A 22,692-nucleotide genomic window follows, 5' to 3' on the forward strand; every position below is an offset into this window, starting at 1 on the left:
AAGTTTTGTGAAATTATTCCAGATTCCATTTGAAGACAAGCGTATGAATATGAAAAATTTAAATTGTGCCCAGTATCCTGTAAAAGAAACAAAATGGGCTTACAAGAAGCCCAGAAACCCCCATGCCAGTCACTTCCAATAAACAGAAGTTGTTCCAAAACTCTCATTCATCCTGTCAAAATGACTGCTAACCAATAAGCAGAAACAATATGCATATGCATCCACAGCAGGTCACTTCAAGCATAACAGTCCACCCTTAAGACTCAAAAACAATATTAAAGTTTTATGATTGCGTGCTATTTTTAAATAGGTGCAGCTCAACATCAATTTCTAAAACCAGGTTAAAAAAGTCTTTTAAACTTGGTAAGTGCCACTGCAGACCCTAATGTTCATGTGAATTATGGCTTAATTATATTACCTCCAGCAGTAAGGGTGGTTGCTTTTAACTGTTACTCTAGAAAATCTTTTGCTGCTCCCATCCTATTTGCTAAAGTCTACTTAAATGAAGCTAAATCCTTAAACTGGAATTACAGCTTTATTCTTTGATAATTCAGACTAATAGTAAATTGTGCCAGTAGCATGATGACTGTGTGAAATACCAATGAACACCCATTTAAAGGTAATTACCAAAAATACCAGATGATCACGTTCCTTAGCTATCTTCTCCACCAGCCCAACAACGTTTGCTAGATAGTGATGGGCTGTGACTTCTTTTTCCATTGCTTCCTCCAGCTGCAGTTGCAAAAGACCTATTTTCTTCTTTAATCGTCTATAAAAGAAAAGGGAGAATCTTTGGATTGGGAATTAGTAAAGGCCTTAAAGAGCTTGTATCACATGTGCAAATCAACATGTACAAGTCTCAAACAATCATACATACTATTAAAAATGCACTGGCGCAGAGTATTTGCAATGCCAATAGAATCATGCTCCAATTTTTGGGGCTGCTTTTTCTTTACAATATGTTATCTGAATAACAACAGTAACAATGATTCAAAAGAACAGTTTGTGCAATGGCTACAAGCTCATATTCCTTAACATATAGAAAAACATTGTCTTTTTAAAATACTGTGAACTCCTTTCTGAGCAACCAGGTGCATGAGAAGATCTATAAATAGTGTAAGTCTTATCCTTATCTAACTGCAAATAGTGTATGCCTGCTCATATTATTTTCAGATAAGTACACCTAATGATTAATTGCTATAGCTAGCTACTAACTACTCAAAGATATATTCTTAATAGTGTAAGTCTTATCCTTACACTGTGTATATAGTGTATGTCTGCTCATCTTATTTTCAGATAAGTACACCTAATAATCAATTGCTATAGCTAATTGCTACTTACTAAATTAAAGATATATTCCTAGCTTGAACATAGACACAGAAAAGTGAGCGTGAAAACAGACAAAGGTTAGCAAAACGTGACAACCAGGCCTCTAGACATGACAAAAATATGTTTAGGTAACGTGGGCTTTTTTTTTTTGCACTAGGTAGAAGATACACATTATGGGAAGTTAGACAATATTTTTACAGATAATTCTGTTGGTTTTAGAAATAGAAGTATTTCTGTACAAGTGAAACTTTGGTAAGACCTGTTTGTCTTTTGAGTCATCTGCATCTCAGTTTCCAGGATCTTCTTGTCAGCCATGAAGTTATTTTTCTCTAAGAGCAGTTTCTTGTTTTCAGTTTGCAGTAATGCTATCTTTCCCATTACAGCTTCCACCTCACAGCGCTTCTTCTCCTGCTCCTGCTGTAAACAGCTGCAAAAACCAACAGTGTAGAACAGGTATCATGTACAGATCTGTAGATCACTAAAATGCTAAGTTACAGTAAGATACCCACGTTGAAGTTATGAAATAAGATACACTGAGAATGCTCAATGTTCATTGGTGACAACAGAGAGGTGTTACAATCTCAGATCAAATTATTCAAGTAATTCCTTCTGACTGCGCTTTATTTAAATTATAAGAATACATGGTCCAGATATAATTCCCTTGTGTTTCTTTTCAAATCAATTATTATCAATGCCAAAATACAAGGTCTGAGGCCTTCTCAAGATGGCACTGTACCATGAAACACTAACCTATCCAAAGGCTCAAAAGCATACAAATTTATGGAATGTCTTCACAGAAACATTACTCTGCAGATTATGCTGCACTTTTGAGTTGTGATGTTTCATGTCATTTCCATATTGTAACAACTGCAGAAACTTCTAGAACTTCTAGTTCAGAATTTCAGGATTCTTTAGACATGTTCCAAAGATGGGAACGCAAGAATGAGAACATTTTATATATAGTACTGATAGAAGCAGATTTGACAAAAATGGCATTTTTAGCGCCTCCTCTTCGACGACTCAAAATGGTACAACCAGCAGTAGGTACTCTTGGTGAAAACACTTCCACCAATATTTCTAGAACTGTCATTTAAAAACTAAGACAGCATTTTATAAATACTTCTTTCCCTTTCTCTGTGCTTTGGTAGTTACCTTCCTGGATTACCAGCATAAGTTTCCACTGGCCTCCTACCTGCAGAGTATTACGTGTGCAGCTCTGGCCATGTGCATGCTTTGCACCAATGTTTCTCCATATGTGCACCATATGCAACTCATACCTTTTTAAATCATTCACCACAGCCAAGTGCTCCTCTGCTGTTATTCTGCTATCCAGTTTGGCTTTCAGCTCTTCACCTGTAGAACATAAAACTTCTAGCTGCTTCTGGTACTTTGTTATTTCTTCCTCTTGACTCTTTTTCTTATCTTCTAAGATTACTATTTGTTTGGCCAACTCTGAAGCTTTTGGAAGGAGGAAAAAAAAGTCAACTGTGTGTAGCAGAACTAGGTCAACCACAGAGTGAAACTTCAACAAAGCCATTAGTACCTTCATTCCTAGTTATTTAAAACATTATGTAGCAGAGCATTTGTCAGTTTGTGTTTTAACAGGTTGGACTTGACTTTTTGCTGTCTCAAGCAACTTGTTTTGGAAAAGTGCAGAAATTTCAAGAGTACTTCTTTTCAAGGCTATAAGCTCATTGAAATGCTGTTTTACTCTGAAAAATTCTGATTCAGTTTAAAGTGCTCTTCAATTATGAAAATTACTGTATTGCTGTTTAACAGTTCTCCTCACTTTTTCAGAAGAAATAAGTCAAAATGGAGTCTTTTTTATAGTGTCAATTGGTGATAACGACCTAATGATTTTTTTTAAGTATCAGCTGACATCCAGAACTTGATCTCCTATAACGTTACCTATGTTCAAGGACACTTTTTAGGCATATATAAAGTTGCAAAAAATCTTCCAGTCAACCAAAACACTGTCAAGCTGGCCAAAACAAAAAATGACAACAGAAAACAAACAAAAACTCTACAAAAATCAAAACCTGCAGTACCACCTTTAGTGTAGTTCCGATGACTAGCAAGTCAAGCACTTTTACCTTCTTGAACATGCTGTCTGTGACTATCTTTTGCTTTAGCTTGTTGAATTTTGAGTTGCTCCATCAACACTCCATTTTCTTCCAAGACCAGCTTGGCCTGAGTTTGCAGCAGCTGCCTGCAATGATAACTGGCTTGTAAATAAAATGTTACTCAGAAGATATGTCAGAAGAACAAACACAACTGATTTTCAACAGTGTAAACATACAAAATCGTATTTGAACCTCCTTAAAAAAACAGATTAAAATCCTTATTGAAAGCAATATCAGGACCTGAGGTAACCAAATCTATGCAGATACTAATACCTGTATGTGGCAAGCACATTTCTCTCCCTCTCAGGATTTTTCATAGAGGTGCACAGAGAGAAATGAAAGAGAAAACAATTTCTATTTCTGCTCCTTATTTTTCCTATGTGGAATGTGTTTGGACAATTGTTTACCTCTAGTGAGTGCTTGATTGGATTCTGGTGAGGATTGTTTGAGCCTGATGGCCAATCCAACCCACCTATGGCTGGATTCTCGAGAGAGGGTCATGAATTGTGTTAAGAGTCAGAGAAAGTAGTATGTCATTTTAGTATCCTCCTTTTATATAGTATATTAATGTATTTTAGCATGGTTGTAATAAAGAAATAATTCAGCCTTCTGAATTGAGTCAGACATCATAATGACACATTGCAATGCTCTTTTGCATTAGTGGAAAACTGATGTCATTGGCACACTGTAAAGGTATGTAACCTGCAATATCTAGGATGGAATTACATGGCCTCCCAGTGCAAAACTCCACATTCATATGTAATCTTTACTCCACAATTATTCCAGGTATTGCAGATCAGCTTTGTAATAACATGGCAGTCGTGATGCTATTAATTCCTCAGAAAAACAATGTTTGAAGATAAAACAAATTTTCCTTAAGATCTGTAATTTTACAAGTTTGTATGAAATAAGCAAAACAATTTTTAACTTCGAAATTAATTTTTAGTAATGTAACTTGCCATTCTGTAGGGGTAACAAAGTTATTTAATTGCTCATGCAAATCCTCGTTCTCCTTCACCAACTCTTCAACTCGTGCTTTAAAATTCTTCATATCCTCCTGGAAGACAAAGGATTTCATATAAAAATTTTTATAATCATTTTGCTTTAATTTTTACATTAGGGAAAATTTTTATAAGTACACATATTTAGGTGCCTTCTAGTTCTTTTCATAATAGAATATTGTCTCACTACTCACTCATCTCTAATTCAGGTGTGCATATTTTATTTCTAAATTGTTTCATTAATCTAGTCATATTTGATTAAAAATAATCCTGATATTGTGCCACATTTTTGCAAGTTGTAGACCCTTACAAGATAGGTTTAAAAAGCTGAATTCTGGAAATTACTGGACGATACTATCCATTTTCAGTAGGCGTGACATGGGTTTGAACATGGTAAAACAACACAGTGAATGTACAGTAATATAAAAAACCCTTGCTGCTTTCTGCTTATTTTATGGCTGAATTTTTTGAAGGAAATACATTTGTACTCTAAAACAAGTATCTATTTTTCAAAGATTCAGTGACAAAAAATACTTCTAAAAAGCAAAAAGAGTACCCATTCTTTTCATACCTAGAAGTAGGTATTCTTCTACCACAAAACCCACAAGCAAGAGCACTGAATTCCCATCATGAATGAGAAAAATTCTTTCTACCACTGACTAGTTAATGGCTCACTCTGTTTTCAGAGCACATTGTGCATATCTCAGTGTAGTGCATGCTCCTCAATGTGAACAGGCTGAAAAAACAAACAAGCCAATGCATGGAAAAGTAAAACAAAGTCACTTTAAATTTTTGGCAGAGAACATCATTGGCAAATCCCTTTAAAAAATTCAGTCACTTATTTCTGCTTTGGTGTGTATTTTTTCTAAATGGTAACTTGCCTCATGTTCAAGAATAAAATCTTCCTTTTCTCTTATTCTATCTTCATATGCCAAGAGAAGAGGTGACAAATACTTCATATCCAACTGAAAATGAAAAAATAAATACATGTAAATTAATTACAAGCCATAATTTCATCTCTGTCTTTTACTTTAATTTAATTAATCTACTTGGCTAGAGATTATTAGTTTTGAAAGCTGTTAAAGGGGTTTCATGCACGACTTGCAGACTAAAGTGCAAAACTTATACAAGCACACAGACCATCATATGCAGAATGATGCTGCAGAAACACTTCACAGTACTGTATTAGGAGCAAGCTTTGGAAAAGAGAAGACCTCATGCTTTCCTTGCATCTTTCTTCTAAAAAGCAGCTTTAACTTATCACTATATGTAACACAGCAGAATACGGATGCAAATGAATACAAAACAAGAGTCAAACACTATAGCATTTACTACTGTAAGAATAAATTATCCCAGATTCATTAGTAAGTGGGAAAGGAATTTTTACACTCTCAAATCTGCATCTTTAAGACTAAATACATACGTATGTGATTACTGGCTATTTTGGCTAAAAAGACAGAGCAGGAGAATTTTCCCATTCTGTATCATTCTGTACAGTTCTCAGTAACAGTGAGGAAGGAAACTATAAGATTAGTATTTCAAGGAGAAATTGTTTTTACATATTACAAATGCATTCCCTTTCACAAACTATTTGCCTTCCCCTTGTCAGAAATTCATGGGCTGCTACTGGATCCATGACCATTCCAATAATCAGAAATATTCGGTTTTCTTGTAGCATAATCGCAAAAAAAGTAACAGCAAAAGATTACCAATTCAGAGTAACAATCAAGCAATAGACCTTGAAAGACTTTGAAGCAAACTATATGCTGGACAATTCTAAGTGAAGATGGCATTTATGAGTCTCAGAGTAACAATACTTTTCAATAGTTCAAAGTTGGGGACTATGTGCAGTTTGTAGCTTACTGTACATTCAACTGGAACTGCACACATTCATGATAAAGTTCTGCCATACATATTTTTCTGCAACAAAAGAAATGTTTATAATATTCTATTATTAGGTCATAGTTCAGCAGAGTAAGAGCTGAATACTTTGATTCCAGCAAAGAAATTCTACTTCTTTGCTTAGAGAGGAAGGAACAGTTAAGTGCAAATATTATTTGACTTACCAGCCATGGTGGTGGTGGTCCTTCCATGGGGAAGCTTTTCAGCTTTGCATTCTAGAATAGATATTTTAGAAGATACCGACATTAATTCCTGCTTTTTGAAGCACCAGCAACTGTCCACTGCAGTCACAATTATCACCCCAAACAAGCTTATGTTTTCATTACATGTGTTGCATATGTAACACACACCCAGTAAATCTGAAAGTTCAGTATCTTAGTGATACAAAATAATACTGAATTCTTAATATTAGACTTAATGATAAAGACTTATTTTAAATTTCAGAAAAAACCTGTGCAATTTGTAGACTTGATGGCAAATCTGGAGAAAACAGTCATAAAAACTCAAAAGATTAAATAACAGATGCCAGACATTTCAGTAGAAACTGTCTTGATAACCAAGTCTCACCTCTTCTTGGGACAATGACCTGAATTTAGTTTGATAGCGACTTAATTCCACATTTAAACGATGGACCACCATTTTCAAAGCATCATTTTCATCTACCAGTTCTTGTGCTTGTTGTCTGAGAGACAGTAATTCTGTTGCCTCCTCTAATTAAAACAAACATGCAATAAGAAAGTTCCATTAAAATTCAAGAAATGTTCACAACAATTTAGTAATTGTAATGAAAAAAAATTAAATAAGCTAGAATAATAAATAATAACTTCTCTCAAAATACTGTTATGGAAAAATCCCATGAAAAACTACTAGCAAAAAATCCATTCTATTTCAAACAACAAGTAATTATTAACAAGTAATAAACAATTAAGTAATTTTTTTTATCATGTACATATTGCTTGACAAAAAGGAAATTTCTACAAATGTAGAAACACTGTTTGGAAACTACTTCTGCATACATACTTGTCTAAATCAGTGACTTGAAACCTGCTGCTAGAGGAAAAGGTTGCAAGAAATTAGAAAAATTGAAACAAGATAACTACAGAATAGCTTATATGCTTCTTCCACCTTCTCTAGGTGAGTTCTCTGCAGCTTCTTTAAGCCTTTTGTTTTCTTCTTCTAGTCTCTTCAGCTTTAATTGCTGTTCTTCGATGAGCTGCTTTGTTCCCTCATATTGCTGGACCACAGCTTGGTATGCCTTGCTCAGAGACCAGTTTTCGTGTTGTAGTTCTCTGAACTTTTCTTTGCTTCTATTTCCCCATACTTGCCTTGCCCGGACAGACACATCTGTAATGCCACAGAACAAGGTATTTAAATGGCATCCAGACTGGAACAGGAGTTTCAGCAAATTACAATCCATTTTTTCTAATATTAACATTATATATGAGTCCCACTTTATAAGATCTAAGTCAGCTCATGACTCCCAAAAGGTAAGACCAGAAACAACATAAAAAAGCGGATTTGGAAAGAGAGCTGTGGAGTGGCTGCAAGTTCCCATCTTTTCTCTCAGACACTAAAAACATTCCTTCTTTTAATGGAAAAGATAGTGTCAGCAGATCTCTCTCTTCCAAACATCAGTGACTGGAGAGGTGAAACTAAAATGTCCACTGCAATAAGCAAAGTCTTTGTGCCCTGCATGGACTAGTCAGTATTCTTGATCCCTGCAAATTTTAATCACCCATACAATGAAAACTTTGCATTCTTTCCCACTGAACATCTTCAGTGTTACTGAATAGAAGTTACTGAACAATTCTTACAAAAGTAAACTTCTAGATTATCTGCAAAACTGTGTATATAGTGCTGCATCAGAAAAACTGATTTTCATATACACATGCATATTAATAAAGTGAAAATGTCTAGCAAAGTCACAGAAAAATCCAAAGTACCTGGGGATGGTGGGGGTTTCTCATGTATCAGATTTTCAGCTACTAATTTTTCCTCCTAGCAGAGAAATAAAAAAAGAGATAATCTGCTTTAACAGCATCACTGCTGACGAACTTAAGAAATAAAACTTCTGAAGGCATTTCTTTTGTATCAACTACATTGAAGATTGATTTCACTTTTGATAATACACATCTTACCATCTACTCATCTAGATATCATTTTATCAATTATCACTGCCATCAGTCACTTAAAAAACCTAAAAACTCACTAATATCTTTAGTAGTCAGAAACGTACCATTCTCAAAACAGTTTTGTTTACAGCTGACATAAAAGTCTCAAACACAAAGCTTCTTGACAAAACAGGAAAGGTATTCTTCCCACTTGTTAGTTTGTAGAGTAAGACTTTGGACTAATCAATTATGTCAGGTATCAGCAAATCAATTCAAATGTAACATGTTTTTCAGAGTTGATGAACTTTGTTCTTGCTTTACTGGAAAAAATACAGAAGTATTTGTATGTTTTGAGAAGGTTCTTTCACCAGGAAAGAATTACAGGGTCATTTATGCTAATGTATTTACTTGAGGCGAAGGTGATGTAGAGACTTTCTCCATGTTTTTAAACAGCAGTGAAGTTTTGTAAGGACGTGCTGTCATGTAATTTAACACACCATTGATGATACTGTGCGACACCAATGACTAAATGAGACAAAACTCATGAACAATTTCAAAGAAAAAGATATGTGGTTAAGAACCTGTAGAAAAGAAGCTATGATAACAATGGAAGAACTAACTATTTTCATAAACCATCTTCTGGCAAGTTGATCTGAGAAACTAAATTTTTGGGTATTCCTTTTCAAGCTTAAGAAAGCAGTCAGATCAGCTCAAAAAGAAAACTATACAAAAATGCAGTAAAGTCATTTCAGAATTTGAATATTAACAGTTTGAGCTATCTCTTGCTATAGCATGTTGTCTCTCATTCTCAGTTTCTTTCTTTCACATGAGGAATAACAGATGACATACTATAAAAAAACTCAACAACTTTTGTATGGCCCATTTACCTACACAGTTGCATTTTTTAAAAAGGAATGATTAGCCATTCCTGTACTCCAAAAGAAAAAGATTCCATAGTGGCAATAAATTGGTTTTCTTTTAAGTGACTGCAAACCTATCAGCTTTTTATGACACCCTATTTTCTAAAATGCATAAATCAACCTTTATAAAAGTCTTACCTTTACATTCAAGCCAAGATTTTGGTCTTCTGTTAAAGAAAAACAGATCTTTCAGTCAATTAGAAAAAAAAATTATTTTAAGTCCATAAGCTGTAAGGGCTCATAAGGATATGTATGCACACATGTAATAAATGCAAGGGAGTCCTTCCCAAACCATAGATGCTTTCAAGACCTGCAGCACTTACTGTGTAGAAGAGGGATTAGAAACAGTGCATATATTCTACCTTTTTTCAGTTTAATGCCTTCACTTCCCAAATGGTTATATCAAAGTAACCCTTCCTTCTGAATATTGTTCTCTATGAAATAGAGAAATAAACAGAGTCCACTGAAAGAATACTGAAAAAATTCCTGGGATCCAACATTAATAAAAGTCAGAAAGATACAATTTTTTGCAAATTGACTCAGTTTTGTTTCTTCTTTCCTATCCACTAGCTACAGAGTGCAACCATCTGTAGGAGATAAGAAAAATCTTACATAATAAGGGCTTGACAAGTCTCTGCTCACTTCTATTCATTTCTGTCACTTCAGCTCACCAGAAAGCATTCTGGGAAAGCCTCAGCTAAGGGGATGACAGAAAACAAGTCACATAACCTAAAAACCAAGTCATGTAAACAGAAAACGAGTAATATAACTGGTGTGTGATCACCTCTTGTTTGGGATTCTGATGGGTCAAGGGGACATGTGGACACTGAGTGATCAAAAAGGTGATTGTGTGAAAGAACATGCAAACAGCAACACCTGCAGTGGCAGGTAGCCAATGCATTTTTCTTCTGTTTCAGGAGAATGGAAACAGGTAAGAATTTACTCTCTGAATGCACCATAAAAAGGTCTGGTTTTTTGCAAGAAACCATTTTCCTTTGCAACTGCTATGGGGAGTCCATGTTTTTCCATTCATCATTGCTACAACCATCCTCTGTAAAAACTGTGTTGTCCAGCTCTGAAACTAATTCTTATTTCCCTTTTCCTGATTTGAAAATAACAGACAAGACAATTATGCAAGAAAACTGCTATTACCACTAGATTGGTCTTGCTCTATTGTTATAACTTTTATGTCCACAAGATTCTATTGTTTTAAGAAAATAGCCTTAGAAAATAAGGACACATCCAGTAACAACCCAAATGTCCCTAACCTAACAAAAACTATTTACTGAAAAAAACCTATTTGTGAAGCTTAAAAATTCAGTGCTTAGGTTGATAGCCTGAGACTGATTATCATGTTTTCTTCTCTATTCTGAAAAAACATCAGGACACCAAGAATGATCCAATTTTTGTAGAAGGTATAAACAACACTACTACCATGCCATTTAAGTATTAAAAAACTCAAGAAGTTTTCACTACTGTTTTTCAGACATGGCATTTTTTCATACAAGTAAAATAACTGACTAAAATTGTTTTCCTCTATCTCTAGCTTTTTTTTTTAACATTGCTCGTTTCTACAGCTTCTACATTCTTCCGTTTTGTTTTTGTTTTTTTTTTTTTCCTGAACACAGTAGCACTCCAAAAAGTTCCATATTACAAACCTGACTGCTTCTGGCACCTGTACCAACAAAAGCATAGTAGAGAATGACTGTACTTTACAAGACAAGAGTTCACAAAACCTTCACCCCACACCCTCATTTTACCGTGGCTGACAGTTCATTCCACAGTGAATAGAGACTAATCTTCCCTCTTTATGCAGGTTTTAAATTTTCTGTAACTATTAGAAATCGTGAAGTATTTACTAGTATTTCTTTAACTGCCCTTTTAAAAGGAGTATAATATTACAATATAGTACTATGTTTATTTTATTAATTTTTTTCCCAATGGTATTAAAAGGTATGGATGGCATTTTGACTAAGTTTACTTACCTTCTATTTGCACACTTGACTTATCCACCACCACCTCACACTCAGTTTCATGGGAAGAAACCTCTTTCTTGTCAGCATTAGGAATAGGAGATGGAAACTCCTCCTATGTAAGAATAAGACAAACCTCTCTAAATCATGAGATCACTCTTAAAATAGCCCACTGATAGTACCTTGATATCTGTATGACAGATTTAGTGTATTAACATCTCAGTCTCCTTCAGAATTGCTGACTAGTATTTTAAAATAGTAAAATATAAGATTTGTTTCTTCTCTTGCTTTCTTGGGAGGACTTTGTGGGGTTTTTTTGTGTTGCTGTTGTTTCGGGCTCTATGTAAATAAAATTGAAACCTTACAATGACCAACGGGAGGCTAGCAAGTATGAAGTGATTAGTTCAAGTATTCTCTGTCACCTTATTTGGTTACAAAGGTCCATGAAATTATTCTCTTTTGCTTGTTTGCTGGGGTGTACATGACCTTGATTATCAACCATTTATCTACTGTATCACTGCTGTGAGGGATTAATGAACCATTGTTAACATTCTCTTTGCTGGTTTTCCCACTGATCACACAAAATGTTTCACATATTTTACTCATTCCCTCTCACCTTTTTTTTTTATTTCTTCCCCTTCTCTCCTCTTAATGTCTCTTCACCTTGGGGTGTTTTATGGATTCTTTCACGTTTTGGGATTTGTGGTTTACACTCTAAGACTGATCGTTCTACTTTACTAGTGCTGGGTTTTTTTTGAAGAAACATTTTTTAAGAGATCTTTTATTGCCTTTTTCCTACTCAGGTACTTCTTCCTGTTAAATTTTTGTCTCATTTTTGATTTAACTTTAAATGTGCCTTAGGAGTGTTAAGTTCATTATTGGCTAAGACAATCCAAAACATACAAAAATTCCCTGGTCTTCAAGAAAAGGTTCAATTATTTTGTTTGATTCAAAATCTTCCCATTTCTGTATAGGTCTGTGCTCATTAGCACAATAGTGAACCATTAACTAAGCTTTCAGTATCAGTGTTGTATCAGTGCTTTTAACAAACCACCTACTATGTTAGTACCATGCTCAATATAAATTAGTGGACATTTTACAAGACTATGCATGATAATTATATACAATATAATTATGCATGATAATTATGTACAATACCAATGTACTCCTAATAACCAGAGAGAAAGAGTCTGTGACAACCAACAAACCTACCTAACTCATGTAAATGAATCACAAAAATTAGCATGCAAAATAAATATTGAATACATGTCTAAAGACAAGAAGAGAATGCAAAGCATCTGAAATATTGACGTGCATTAATATATTAAAACATGGTAAAGGAACAAATGCGTTTAAAAATCTTACCTTTTTAGTTTTGCAGGGAACAGCATAAATAGCATTGGTGCTAAAGCTTCCTTCCCCTTTCTCATTACTCTTAGAGCTGGACTCTGCCTCTTTATCAGCATCTGAAAGATATGTATCCATGTCCTCTTCTTCACCATAACTGCCCGTTACTTCCAGGGACTGTAGAGACCTGTCACAACCATCAAGTCTCCAGTCAGAGCTGCAAAAAGCAATTTAATACCTGTTTCAGCAGTGCCTACTCTTCAAAATAATTCAACACTAGCAAAGCAGAACCATCAGTCTTAAAATATACACAAATCCAGAGAGTCAGACAGACATCTAAGCCTCTGTTAGCTGCAAACAAAGAATGTAGTTGTCTTGCTTTTGAGACAAATTTCAGGAGAAAACACCCTGGAATGAGCATTTCCTCTAAAGAGAAGGTGTCGCTATAGGACATGTGAAAGCACGACGTGAGCCACTGCTATTTGCAAGGTGAAAAGAAGGAAGGTTTATTTTCTGACTCCAGCTTTCTACTTTTCCAAAGGTGACAGTGGACTGGAGAGTGAATGTGCCACCGCTCCAAAGGCATTGGACAAACTACTAGTACATCAAGTTTCTCCACCCCTATGAAGAAATGCAAATCAATAGGTTGCTTACAGAAAGTTGTGTGAGAAAATTCTCGAACAGAATGTAAACTCAGAAGGCTTTAGAAAATCTTAAGAACCAGGGCGACAAGAAGGGGCTTCAATAACTCCCTTCTGCCAATGAGAGAAATGAATAACAGGGGGTGAAAGTGAAAAAGAATTGTTTATTAAAAAAAAAAAAAGAGTATACCTGCAAGGCACAGAACCAGAAAAAAAAAAAAAAAGCTAAATGTTGAAACTGTGGAACCTCACCCCCCCAGAATCCCCTCAGCAGCCTCGGCTGCCTGCACGCGCCCCTGGCTGCAGTTACGCCTGCAGCCAGCAGGGGCGCTGCTGGCTCCCGGCCGGCCGCGCGGGTGCGATGATTCCTCCACGGCCGCAGGGGGCGCTGTGGCTCCGCGCCTTCGGCTGGACAATGGCGGGCGCAGCCGGCACACGGGGATGGAGACGGCGCCGCCATCGCAAACTCGCAGGGGCAGCCGGCCGCGGTGCCCGCTCCGGACGGCAAAGGGGCTGCAGCAGGAAACCGCAGAGCAGCAAGCCGGAACAGCACGGCGGGCTCCCCTGGGACAGCAAGCAAGAGGCAGCACAAACTCTGCAGCTGTAGATGGACTTTTTACCACCTGGAGGGGAAGGGCAAAACAGCTTCTCCTCAAAAAAGCAGGAAAAACCGCGGAGCCGCAGCTGAGGCACTGCAGAGGGGGCTGGCAGCAGCAGCCCAGCTCCCAGAGACGGCAGAGGGACCACCCGGGATTGCTGCCTGGAGCTGGCTGCTCCCTGGGCCTGGGCTGTGCAGAGGTCCTGGCAGGCACACACTGGCCCTGGGCTTCCCAAGGGCAGAGCAGCAAGAGGCCAAGCCAGCAAGCTCAGTCACACTGCCAAACCATCATAAAAAAACCCCAAAGAAACCAGCCAAACAAAAAACCCAAACCAACCAACCAAACAAAAAAAAACCAAAAATACTTAGGGAAAGGGAAGGGAAAAGAGGGGAAGGGAAAAGAGGAAGAGGAAGAGGAAGAGGAAGAGGAAGAGGAAGAGGAAGAGGAAGAGGAAGAGGAAGAGGAAGAGGAAGAGCCCAACCTAACAACTAACTAACCAAAAAAACCAACAACAACAACAAAAAAAAAAAAACCCAACCCAAAAAGCAGCAGGCAAAACCCACAGAAACAGCAAGATCCTTGGTCAGTGTGTCCACTGGAATGAGCCCATGCCCCTCACCCCACCCCAAATTCCCTCCAGACACCCTAGCTTGGCTCCCATTCTTCACAAAAGTCCAGAGGCAGGAAGGACGGGGGCTGAAGCAGGGGTAGCAACCACCCTGGGCAGAAACCAAACCAAACAGATCAAAAACCCAAAATGGTATGGGATAATAAACCATCTCCAGGACAGTGTCTATGTGTATACTCTAAAATAGACAATTAACACTAGTACTACCCTTTCATCTCTATCTTAAAATGTCAGACTAGAGATAGAAGGTTCCTAATTCTACCAAAATGACAGTTTGAAATAATCATTTTAGCAAAAAGGGAATATCTTCCATGTACTTCAAGTGATTCCTCAGTCCATCACATTCTGTAAAATTGATCATAATTGACAAAAATAGTATATGATTTTGCTTATGACTGTTGTACAAACAAAATCTGCCTCTCTGAAGATTGTATATGTGACATCACTTTACAAGAAATGGAATAAGGATTGTTAGACACTTCAGACTGAATTTATGATATGGTAAGAAAAAAGTAAGTATCTGTAACAGCAGGAATTTGCTGTCACCCTTTGGTAAAGTTGATCATTGAGAGATTCTATTTCTAATTAAGGTATCAAATCAGAAAGCATACACTACCCTGTTCTGAGCTCTGTGACTGTTGCATATGGTTCAAAACATTCTTGTTCCAAGAAGGTGGAATCACTTTCAGAAAGGGATCTCTGCCGAGGCTGAGGAATAGCAACAGTGCGCCCTGTTAGTGTTGTTGCAAGGATTGCTGCTGCTAGAGCAGACCTGGAAGAAAACAGAACAGAGCAATGAAGCAATACTGAGGCTTTCTCTGTGCTCCACATTTGATACCTTTTCCTTTGCAAAATGGCTTTGCTACTTAATCAAAGCAAACTGTTCACAGTTAACAAGCATAAATATCACTGAATGCTATGGGACTGGTTATAAACCTCCCAAAGTAAAGCACAAAACAGCTTGCTATTGTAGTGCAGCTATCCAAGAGTAAGGTGCAGTATCTACTGGTTTTCCCAAATCACATCTGTGATAATCTTGGAATATACTGAGCTACTTCCCCAAAATTCACATCAATAATTTACAGTATTTAGCATTCATTTTAGCCATAACAATACTTCCTTGTGTTGTGTTGAAAAGGTTTTCCATGTCCCGCTATTTTGTCTCCATTATTCTCTACTCTAAACCTTTTACTGATGATTCTGAAGTTGTTAATAAATCATGGCACACTGCAAACCAGGACAAGCAAACAGAAGTGCCTATTTGTGTGATGCTGTGGAGTACGGAGAAGGGTATGATGAAAAGGAAAAATAATATCTCTTCCAGAATGTTGCAACTAAGACAAATGAATTGAAATGCTCATAACTGTAAAATGAATGACAAGAACTTGAGGCCAAAAAGAAAGAAGAAATTAGCTAGAATTAAGTAGGAGTGTGACAGACACTAAAAAGGCCATGGAAAACAACTAGAATGTAGAGAAAGCATAGAATAAGAACTGTAAGAAACTACAACTTAAAAATAAGTTGCATTTTTCCAATCCAGCGTGGTGCTACATGTCAGTTTTTTAAGTCCTTGGTATGGTAGCAAGGTTTAATTCATGTTTTTCTAATGAGCCAACACTTCCTGATTTACAGCACTCGTGCTGCTGCAGTCCTACACTCTACTGTAGTAGCCAAATTAAAAATTCCACTAACTTTAAATAGTTAATTCGTCTTTAATTGACTCAGATAAGTGACATGTTCATAACAGTTACTGTCCTGAAGATTTACCATGCTTAGGCGTGGGGAAAAAAGTTCAGAATGTGAAACTGCCCCCCCACCAAAAATATATTCTTTTTATGTAAAGTTTTGTAAATATTGTAAAGACATGCAATTCTTCTAATCAGATTTTTATAGTATGCTACAATATCTGATGAAACAACAAAAATATATAAAAAAAGAAAAAAATAATTCAAAAAATCCCCAAAACCAACACATACCTGGGCCTTTCTGGAGAAGGGTTTGGACTACGAGGGGGAGGGGTGCGGGGAACTGCAGGTTTAGGAGCTATGGTAGCAGCAGGGACCAGGCCATGAGCTATATGTTTCTAAATGATTTAAAATAAAATTAGTTGACTTTAAGCATTACAATGAGAAAAAACACAGAACTGAATGTGCACAGAAACTAACAATGCAAAATAATACAAAAAGGTGAACGATTACATGCAATTAATGTAAACAGAGACTTGAAATGGCATTTCATTCCCCTTAAAATCAGAACACCATGTAAAGCTGGCAAGTTCATTTAACATTTATGAACAGCTGCTCTTGAAGGTTAGAAATGTAATTTACATGAGACCCATTAATGTACATTTTCTATCCATTATATCACAATTTGCAAAACCAGAATTGTAACTTACTCATCTTTTTCCTATAGATATACAAGAAAATTGGACTAGAAAATAACTTTTTTCAAAGTATCGGAATGCTGCTTCAGACTAACGATATTAGTCCAAAAAAACCCTACCACTAAGTTTTGCAGTCAAAGGTTCAACCTTAATTATAAAAAAATAAAAAAAAAACCATTTTTTTCATCAGCAAGCACAGTATTTTTTTTTTTTTTTAATGGTATAACCTTAAATACCAGCTCAGAAAATCAGGACCAGAGTTCCTACAAAAGTACTGTGAAGGAAACTGTATACTGCCTGAGGTTGGAAGGGAGCTCTGGAGATTGTCTAGCTCAGGCTCCTGCTCAAAGCTGGGTCAGCCACAAGAGGGTTGCTTGGCATCCTGTCCAATCAAGTCCTGTGTATCTTGCTGAACCACCCCACAACATTTTATTATTATGTTAAAGCTGAATTGTCTGTGCTTGAGTTTGTGCTCATTACCTTTTGTTCTCTCTCTAGGCATCATAATAATAATAAAGTCCATAATAAAGTCCATCACCTTTGGGCAGATTTTACTTTCCTATGGAGTGAAACAGACTAAGCTCCTGCTATTTCTGCTACAGATCTTTCCCCCCCAGTTATTCTTTAATTCACTTCAGCACGAGACTGAAGATGTGAACTGGGAAATATTTCGGTTTTACATTAAGTCACACCAAATAATTAAATGGTGCATTAGAAGACGGCCTTTTTACTCAGTCTTGCAAATGCACTGCTCCCTAATTTGGCACGTGTGTCTGGCATGCGTCATTTCGTTTACTACAGGCTGTTGACTGCAGACACGACTACGACTGACCCTACTAAGACTGCCAGGGAACACAGCTGGAGTAAAGTCATCCCACGGTAAGAGTATGACAACGACACAAGATCAATACTTCCGCTGTAGCAATGAACAAAGATTCATTAGTTCAAATACTCTGGAAAAGACGACCCGCACAGTCTTCGGTTGCTCTGAGCCGCCGATCAGAACTTTTCTCAGCTCACTTGACAGCAGAACGGCGCTCGGAGGGCGGCCCGGCAAGCGCGGGGAGCGAGCGAGCGGCGCTGCCAGCCCGGGCCGCGCCCAGCGCTTCCCGGAGCGGAGGCGCGCCGAGGGAAGCTCGGCGCTTCTGAGGAGCCGGCAGGCCCGGCACCGAGCCAAAGGAGCGCACCGGCCCCCGGACACCATTTTATCTCGCCTCGGGCTTCATTCTTCTCCCCGGTTTTCGCTCCAAAGTGCTCAGCGATACCGGCATCAGCCGCAGAAGCCGCCCCCGGTCCCAGCCGCGCACTGAGCCCCGTGTCCTGCTGTCCCCGCTCTCGGTGGCGGCGCCCCGCGCTCAGCACAGCGATACTCACGAAGGGGCCCCTCCGGCCTCTCCCGAACAGGAACGCCATCAGGACGGGACGGCTCCAAGCACCGCCTCACAGCCGCTTCCCCGCCGCGCCGGACGCTTCGCCCTGGCGACCCGCCTGGAAACAAGGCCAGGGCGGATTTGCTGCGGGCCGCGCTCCTCCAGTCAGCGCGGGCCTTACTCAGCCTCGCTCGGCCGTAGCAACCGCCCCGGCTGAGGCCCCTCCGCTCCTCCGCTCCTCCTCCCGCTGCCGCCGCCCGGCCCCGCGGTCCGGCGGCCCGTGGCTGCTGCGGGCGGCTCCCCCGGGCCGGCGGCTCCCCCGGGCCGGCGGCTCCCCCGGGCCGGCGGCTCCCCCGGGCCGGGCAGCGCCCTGCGGCCTCTCCCCGCTCCCCAGCGCGGGCTCCGCTCCGGCATCCGTTTCGGTGTGCGAATGTGCCGTGGTGCCGGCTGCTCGGTGGTGCTTGTACTTAGATCGTACCTTAGCCTAAAGGCTTGTTAAAGTCAGAACACCGCGTAAAGCTGGCAAACCTGAAAACAATCTCTCCCAGCAGCTACCTTGTAATAATTGGTCTGGAGACTTCCACCAGCTGAGGGATGGAGGTGCCTCTGGAGTTGGCTTTGTAATTCAGGAAGATTTTCTCCCAGCAAGGGTGGCTGAAGGTATGGAAAAGGCAATGTGGGTTTTTTCACCATCTGTGTGTTTTAATTCAGGCGTTTTTCAGACTGAGCGGTAAAGCGCAAAGTGGAATTTGCAAGCCAGCCCAACAGCCTGTATTAAAGTGAACAGACTGCTGGCTGATTTGATATGCTCACCTTAGCTGTAAGGAAGCTTGAGGAAGGAGGTAGTGCCTCTTCCAGAATATTGCATCCTAAGTTTATGATTAAAATTTATAAGCTTGGAATAGGTTTGTAAAATGCGTTCCTACTTTTCCACATTTCTTTCTAGGGTATATCTGCTACTGAAGGAGGATTTTAAGGGAGGTCTGATGACAACAAAAGCAAAGCTTCCTGTGACAGCAGGATCTATAGTTGTCCCTTACGGGCATGTGATTGGAAATGAGAAGTGGAGAGGGTCAGAGCTAGCCCAAAGGCTACAAGGTAAGCACAAACAAATTGGAAGAGGAAGAGCAAGTCAGGCAAATCATCCCCCTCTATTGCCCAGTAAAGTTAAATGGCTGGAATGCGCTTTACTCTGTGCCTGACTGATCCCATATTTGTGGTATGGACTATGGTAGCAGGCTGAAAGATCCCGTTTGTTTGGCACGTATCTGGGAGATCAGCTCAGTTTTCACAGCTGCAGAGCATTGCAGGGAAGCAGCACAATCTGCTGTTGTGGGGCTTTGCGGATAAGCATCTCCCCTAAGCTCCCTTGAATTTACATCTCTACTCTGCTACCATCTTGCTGGCACAACAAACTAAATTGTGATGATCCCTCCAGAAAAGCATGTGATATTTTTGTTCAAGTCTAGGGTTCACTGAACAGCTCTAGTACTTTTAAATCTGTAGATTGGAACTGCTATTAATTTACATTACTAAAGACATCACACAGTAGTTCAGATTGCTTGTAATAGATTTACTTAAAGGGAAAAAAGGCTTTTAATAAAGTTCAGTATGAAGTCACTAGAATTACTGACACTTCAGGAAGGCTGTGCTGTGAAATAATTGGTTAGTACATATTTAACTACAGTATTTTTTCCTCTAACAATCTCACCCTAAGGGAAAGTTAGACTCATCTTTGAAGATGCCTTGGGACTGGTGGACTTCCATCTTCCAAACAGAACTTGCATTTTACTTATTTCTGAAGCAGATTTGGTTGCAGGGGATGAATTCAAACGAAGATTGGTTAGGTTTAGAAATGTAAGTGCTATATAAACAGAAAAGTTTTCATCTGATACTTGTTTATTCCATGCTTCTGAGAACATTCTTCTTGTGGTTTTGTTTATTTTTTTAAATTCCATTGGAGGTGACTTTTTGGGATAATTTTCACCTGGGAACTGAAAAATTCTGCAACTGTGTGATAGTGCTGTATTAAACCTCTGTCCTGTTCCTGCAACTTGTGTTCTTCCTCTGATTTGCTATTAGGCATTAACTTGTCATTAACAAGGTTTTTCCTAATATCTTTTTCATTTCAATACAGGCCAGCAGTCTTAGGGGAATTGTAATCGTAGAGAAAACCCAAATCAGTGATCAGTACTACCTAGGAGTACAAAAACTTGTTGTACTCGAACTTGGAATGGTGTTGCTTCCTGTGGCGAATCAAGGAGAAGCTTCTCAGCTTATTATTCAACTAGTAAGTTTCTGTGCTATATTAAAATATGTGATGTACAGCAAAGCAGGTAGATCTCCCCAGTGATCACCTCATTGCAGAGAGAATACATAGGATCTTAAAGGAGCACAGCATCATTTGAATGTAAGGAGTAAATCTTCTGCAACAGTGATACAGTAGTACAGTTCAGTGTGAAGAAGGTTCATTTGGGAACAAAGAAAAAAGGCTGAAGAATATAATCCTGGATTTTTAAAATGTAATCTTGTATGAGGTGCCACTAGGTCGCATTAGGCAACTATCACTGTCAAAATCAACTTGAAATTTTGCTTTCTCTAAGGTTAGGGAAACTGTTTTTAAATTGTTTCTTGTTACCCATTCTCTGATTGCATCCGAAAGGTGACAGAAACAATTGTTTTCATTTGTTGTTGCTGTTAAGAAATTGTTCCTTAGTAAGGTTTTGTCGAAGTGCATCCGATAAGGGATGGAGGAGGGAGCTTGCATGTCCAGCTTGCTAGCGATTGCCGTGAGCTGTGCAGGGGTGACGGCCGGTGCCAGCCTGGCCGCAGGGCTCTGGCGGCAGCGCTGGGGTCGCTGACAGCTCTCTCCGCTCCAGGTGCGGGAGCAGAGCAGGGACCGCGGCGCCAGCCCCTTCCTCGGCAAGCGGCGCGCCCAGCTGCCAGAAGCCGCGGTGCTGCAGGCGGTGCAGCGCATCCCCGGCGTTGGGAAAACAAAAGCTCTGCTTTTACTGCAGCGCTTTGGAAGCATCCACCGGCTTTGTAACGCAGCCATCCGTGAGCTTGAGCAAGCAGTTGGACAAACAGTAGCGCAACAAATTTATACTTTTTTACATTCCTGACGTGCATGAGCAGTGGTATTTTGCAAAATCAAATCTTGTTTTTTTTCTTCTCAATTATAAAGGTTTGGTTTTAATAATCACATATTATGCCGATTTCTGTAACTGGACTCTGATGCTTCTTTTTTTTACATCTGCTCAGTTCATATAGATTAAGCTGTGCAAATTGCCTTGGAAAGAAGTCTGTATTTTGCATTTATCTGGAAGAAATAAAAACCAAGAGAGCTGTCTTTTTCAACATCTGTATTTCAATATGGAAGAGCAATCTGCTTGCTTACTTTGGTCTACCAGAAGAAAAAACCACCATATGAATATGTGCATAGTAACTTCTCAGTAACTGGAAATAGGTTATGTGTGTTTAAAAAGTTAGCATATATTGCTTTAGAGTAACACCTTTGATTTATAACTTTTTGGAGTTCCTTTGGAAACTCCTACTGGAATACAGGTTTGACTTCATGCTATTCAGGACAGTTAATTCTTATTAAAGTAGCCATCCATCTGCAAAAGTCTCAATGATCACTTTATTATTTTGCCCCCATCATCCCTGCCAAGGATTTTCGGAATCATAGAGGAGGTTTGAGAAGTTTTGATGAAACACAGTGATTGAATTAAGAAGTACAACAGCAGGCTAAATATAAGCAATACTAATTTCTCAAATCTGTGAGAAATTTTGTACCAGTTCATCTAAGTAGCAAAGGATTAATAATTTATATAAAACATAAAGATTCAGTAAATCATCAAGTTAAGATCCTACTTGCTATTACATTTTCAGACATTATGAGTTAGCAGCTTTGGAACTGCAACCATCAGCATTTCAAATGTTAAATGTATTTTTAACACTGGTTAAGACTGCATAAGAAATTATAGAAGGTCACCCTTTTGAAAAACTTACCTGTGCATGTGTAATTTGATGTATGTAACATAATGCATTATGAACATCAGGTTTGTATTGTGCAATTTTATTGCATTAGGACAGCACAAGCTGCATTTTATTTCACCTTCTCCCAACAAAGTCACTGACTAAGAGTTGCATTTCCATGGCAAAGATCTGCCTTTTGAGAAACTTCAGACACAGAAATACCATTTTTACTAGATGTGTGCAAGGCCAGGCCTCATTGAAGGCACAGCTTTTCTCACAACTCTCATCATCTTTAACTGAAAAAGAATTAAGCAGTGTGATCATGAGTCTGGCATCTCAGCCAGAAAGGCCAGGTATTAGTGGGGAGAAGTCAGCCTATAAGATTTT

General features: G+C 38.7%; 2 protein-coding genes and 1 long non-coding RNA gene across 17 annotated transcripts in view; 2 read left to right on the top strand and 1 right to left on the bottom strand.

Moving 5' to 3' along the window:
* The window catches only part of LOC146766389 (centrosomal protein of 89 kDa-like), a 34,419-nt gene extending 15,830 nt beyond the window's left edge, over positions 1 to 18,589 (bottom strand). Inside the window, exons 1-16 of one of the 14 annotated variants that reach the window (XM_085589200.1) lie at positions 18,332 to 18,589; positions 16,551 to 16,657; positions 15,191 to 15,346; positions 12,725 to 12,923; positions 11,372 to 11,474; positions 9,525 to 9,553; positions 8,299 to 8,353; positions 7,481 to 7,699; positions 6,923 to 7,065; positions 6,520 to 6,570; positions 5,335 to 5,418; positions 4,412 to 4,509; positions 3,423 to 3,538; positions 2,607 to 2,787; positions 1,589 to 1,756; positions 637 to 769 (exon numbers count right to left, since the gene is read on the bottom strand). In XM_085589200.1, coding sequence (XP_085445326.1) covers positions 637 to 769; positions 1,589 to 1,756; positions 2,607 to 2,787; positions 3,423 to 3,538; positions 4,412 to 4,509; positions 5,335 to 5,418; positions 6,520 to 6,570; positions 6,923 to 7,065; positions 7,481 to 7,699; positions 8,299 to 8,353; positions 9,525 to 9,553; positions 11,372 to 11,474; positions 12,725 to 12,923; positions 15,191 to 15,346; positions 16,551 to 16,657; positions 18,332 to 18,370 — 1,881 coding nt within the window. In that variant the 5' untranslated portion in view covers positions 18,371 to 18,589. Of the gene's footprint in view, positions 1 to 627; positions 770 to 1,588; positions 1,757 to 2,606; positions 2,788 to 3,422; positions 3,539 to 4,407; positions 4,510 to 5,334; positions 5,419 to 6,519; positions 6,571 to 6,922; positions 7,066 to 7,480; positions 7,700 to 8,298; positions 8,354 to 9,524; positions 9,554 to 11,371; positions 11,475 to 12,724; positions 12,924 to 15,190; positions 15,347 to 16,550; positions 16,658 to 17,909; positions 18,311 to 18,331 lie in introns of those variants that run through there. The other 13 variants (XM_085589199.1, XM_085589203.1, XM_085589202.1 and 10 more) reach the window with 13 other exon arrangements.
* LOC146766391 (uncharacterized) overlaps positions 12,923 to 22,692 on the top strand; it is a 138,748-nt gene continuing 128,978 nt past the window's right edge. The window contains exon 1 of the long non-coding RNA XR_014957740.1: positions 12,923 to 15,086. This is a non-coding gene — a long non-coding RNA (uncharacterized LOC146766391). The remainder of the gene's footprint in view (positions 15,087 to 22,692) is intronic.
* On the top strand, positions 17,712 to 21,952 carry LOC144247060 (Fanconi anemia core complex-associated protein 24-like). Of its 2 annotated transcripts, XM_085589249.1 has the most exons (6): positions 17,712 to 17,836; positions 18,879 to 18,987; positions 19,274 to 19,425; positions 20,045 to 20,184; positions 20,465 to 20,617; positions 21,207 to 21,952. In XM_085589249.1, exons 3-6 carry the CDS (start codon positions 19,314 to 19,316, stop codon positions 21,447 to 21,449), a joined length of 648 nt encoding a protein of 215 aa, XP_085445375.1. In that variant the 5' UTR covers positions 17,712 to 17,836; positions 18,879 to 18,987; positions 19,274 to 19,313; the 3' UTR covers positions 21,450 to 21,952. The 2 variants fall into 2 exon arrangements, with proteins under 2 accessions (XP_085445375.1, XP_085445376.1); XM_085589250.1 differs by lacking the exons at positions 17,712 to 17,836; positions 18,879 to 18,987 and adding an exon at positions 19,019 to 19,169.

This window comes from Lonchura striata, chromosome 11 (genome assembly GCF_050655825.1).
Source record: "Lonchura striata isolate lonStrDom1 chromosome 11, ASM5065582v1, whole genome shotgun sequence".
NCBI lineage: Eukaryota > Metazoa > Chordata > Aves > Passeriformes > Estrildidae > Lonchura > Lonchura striata.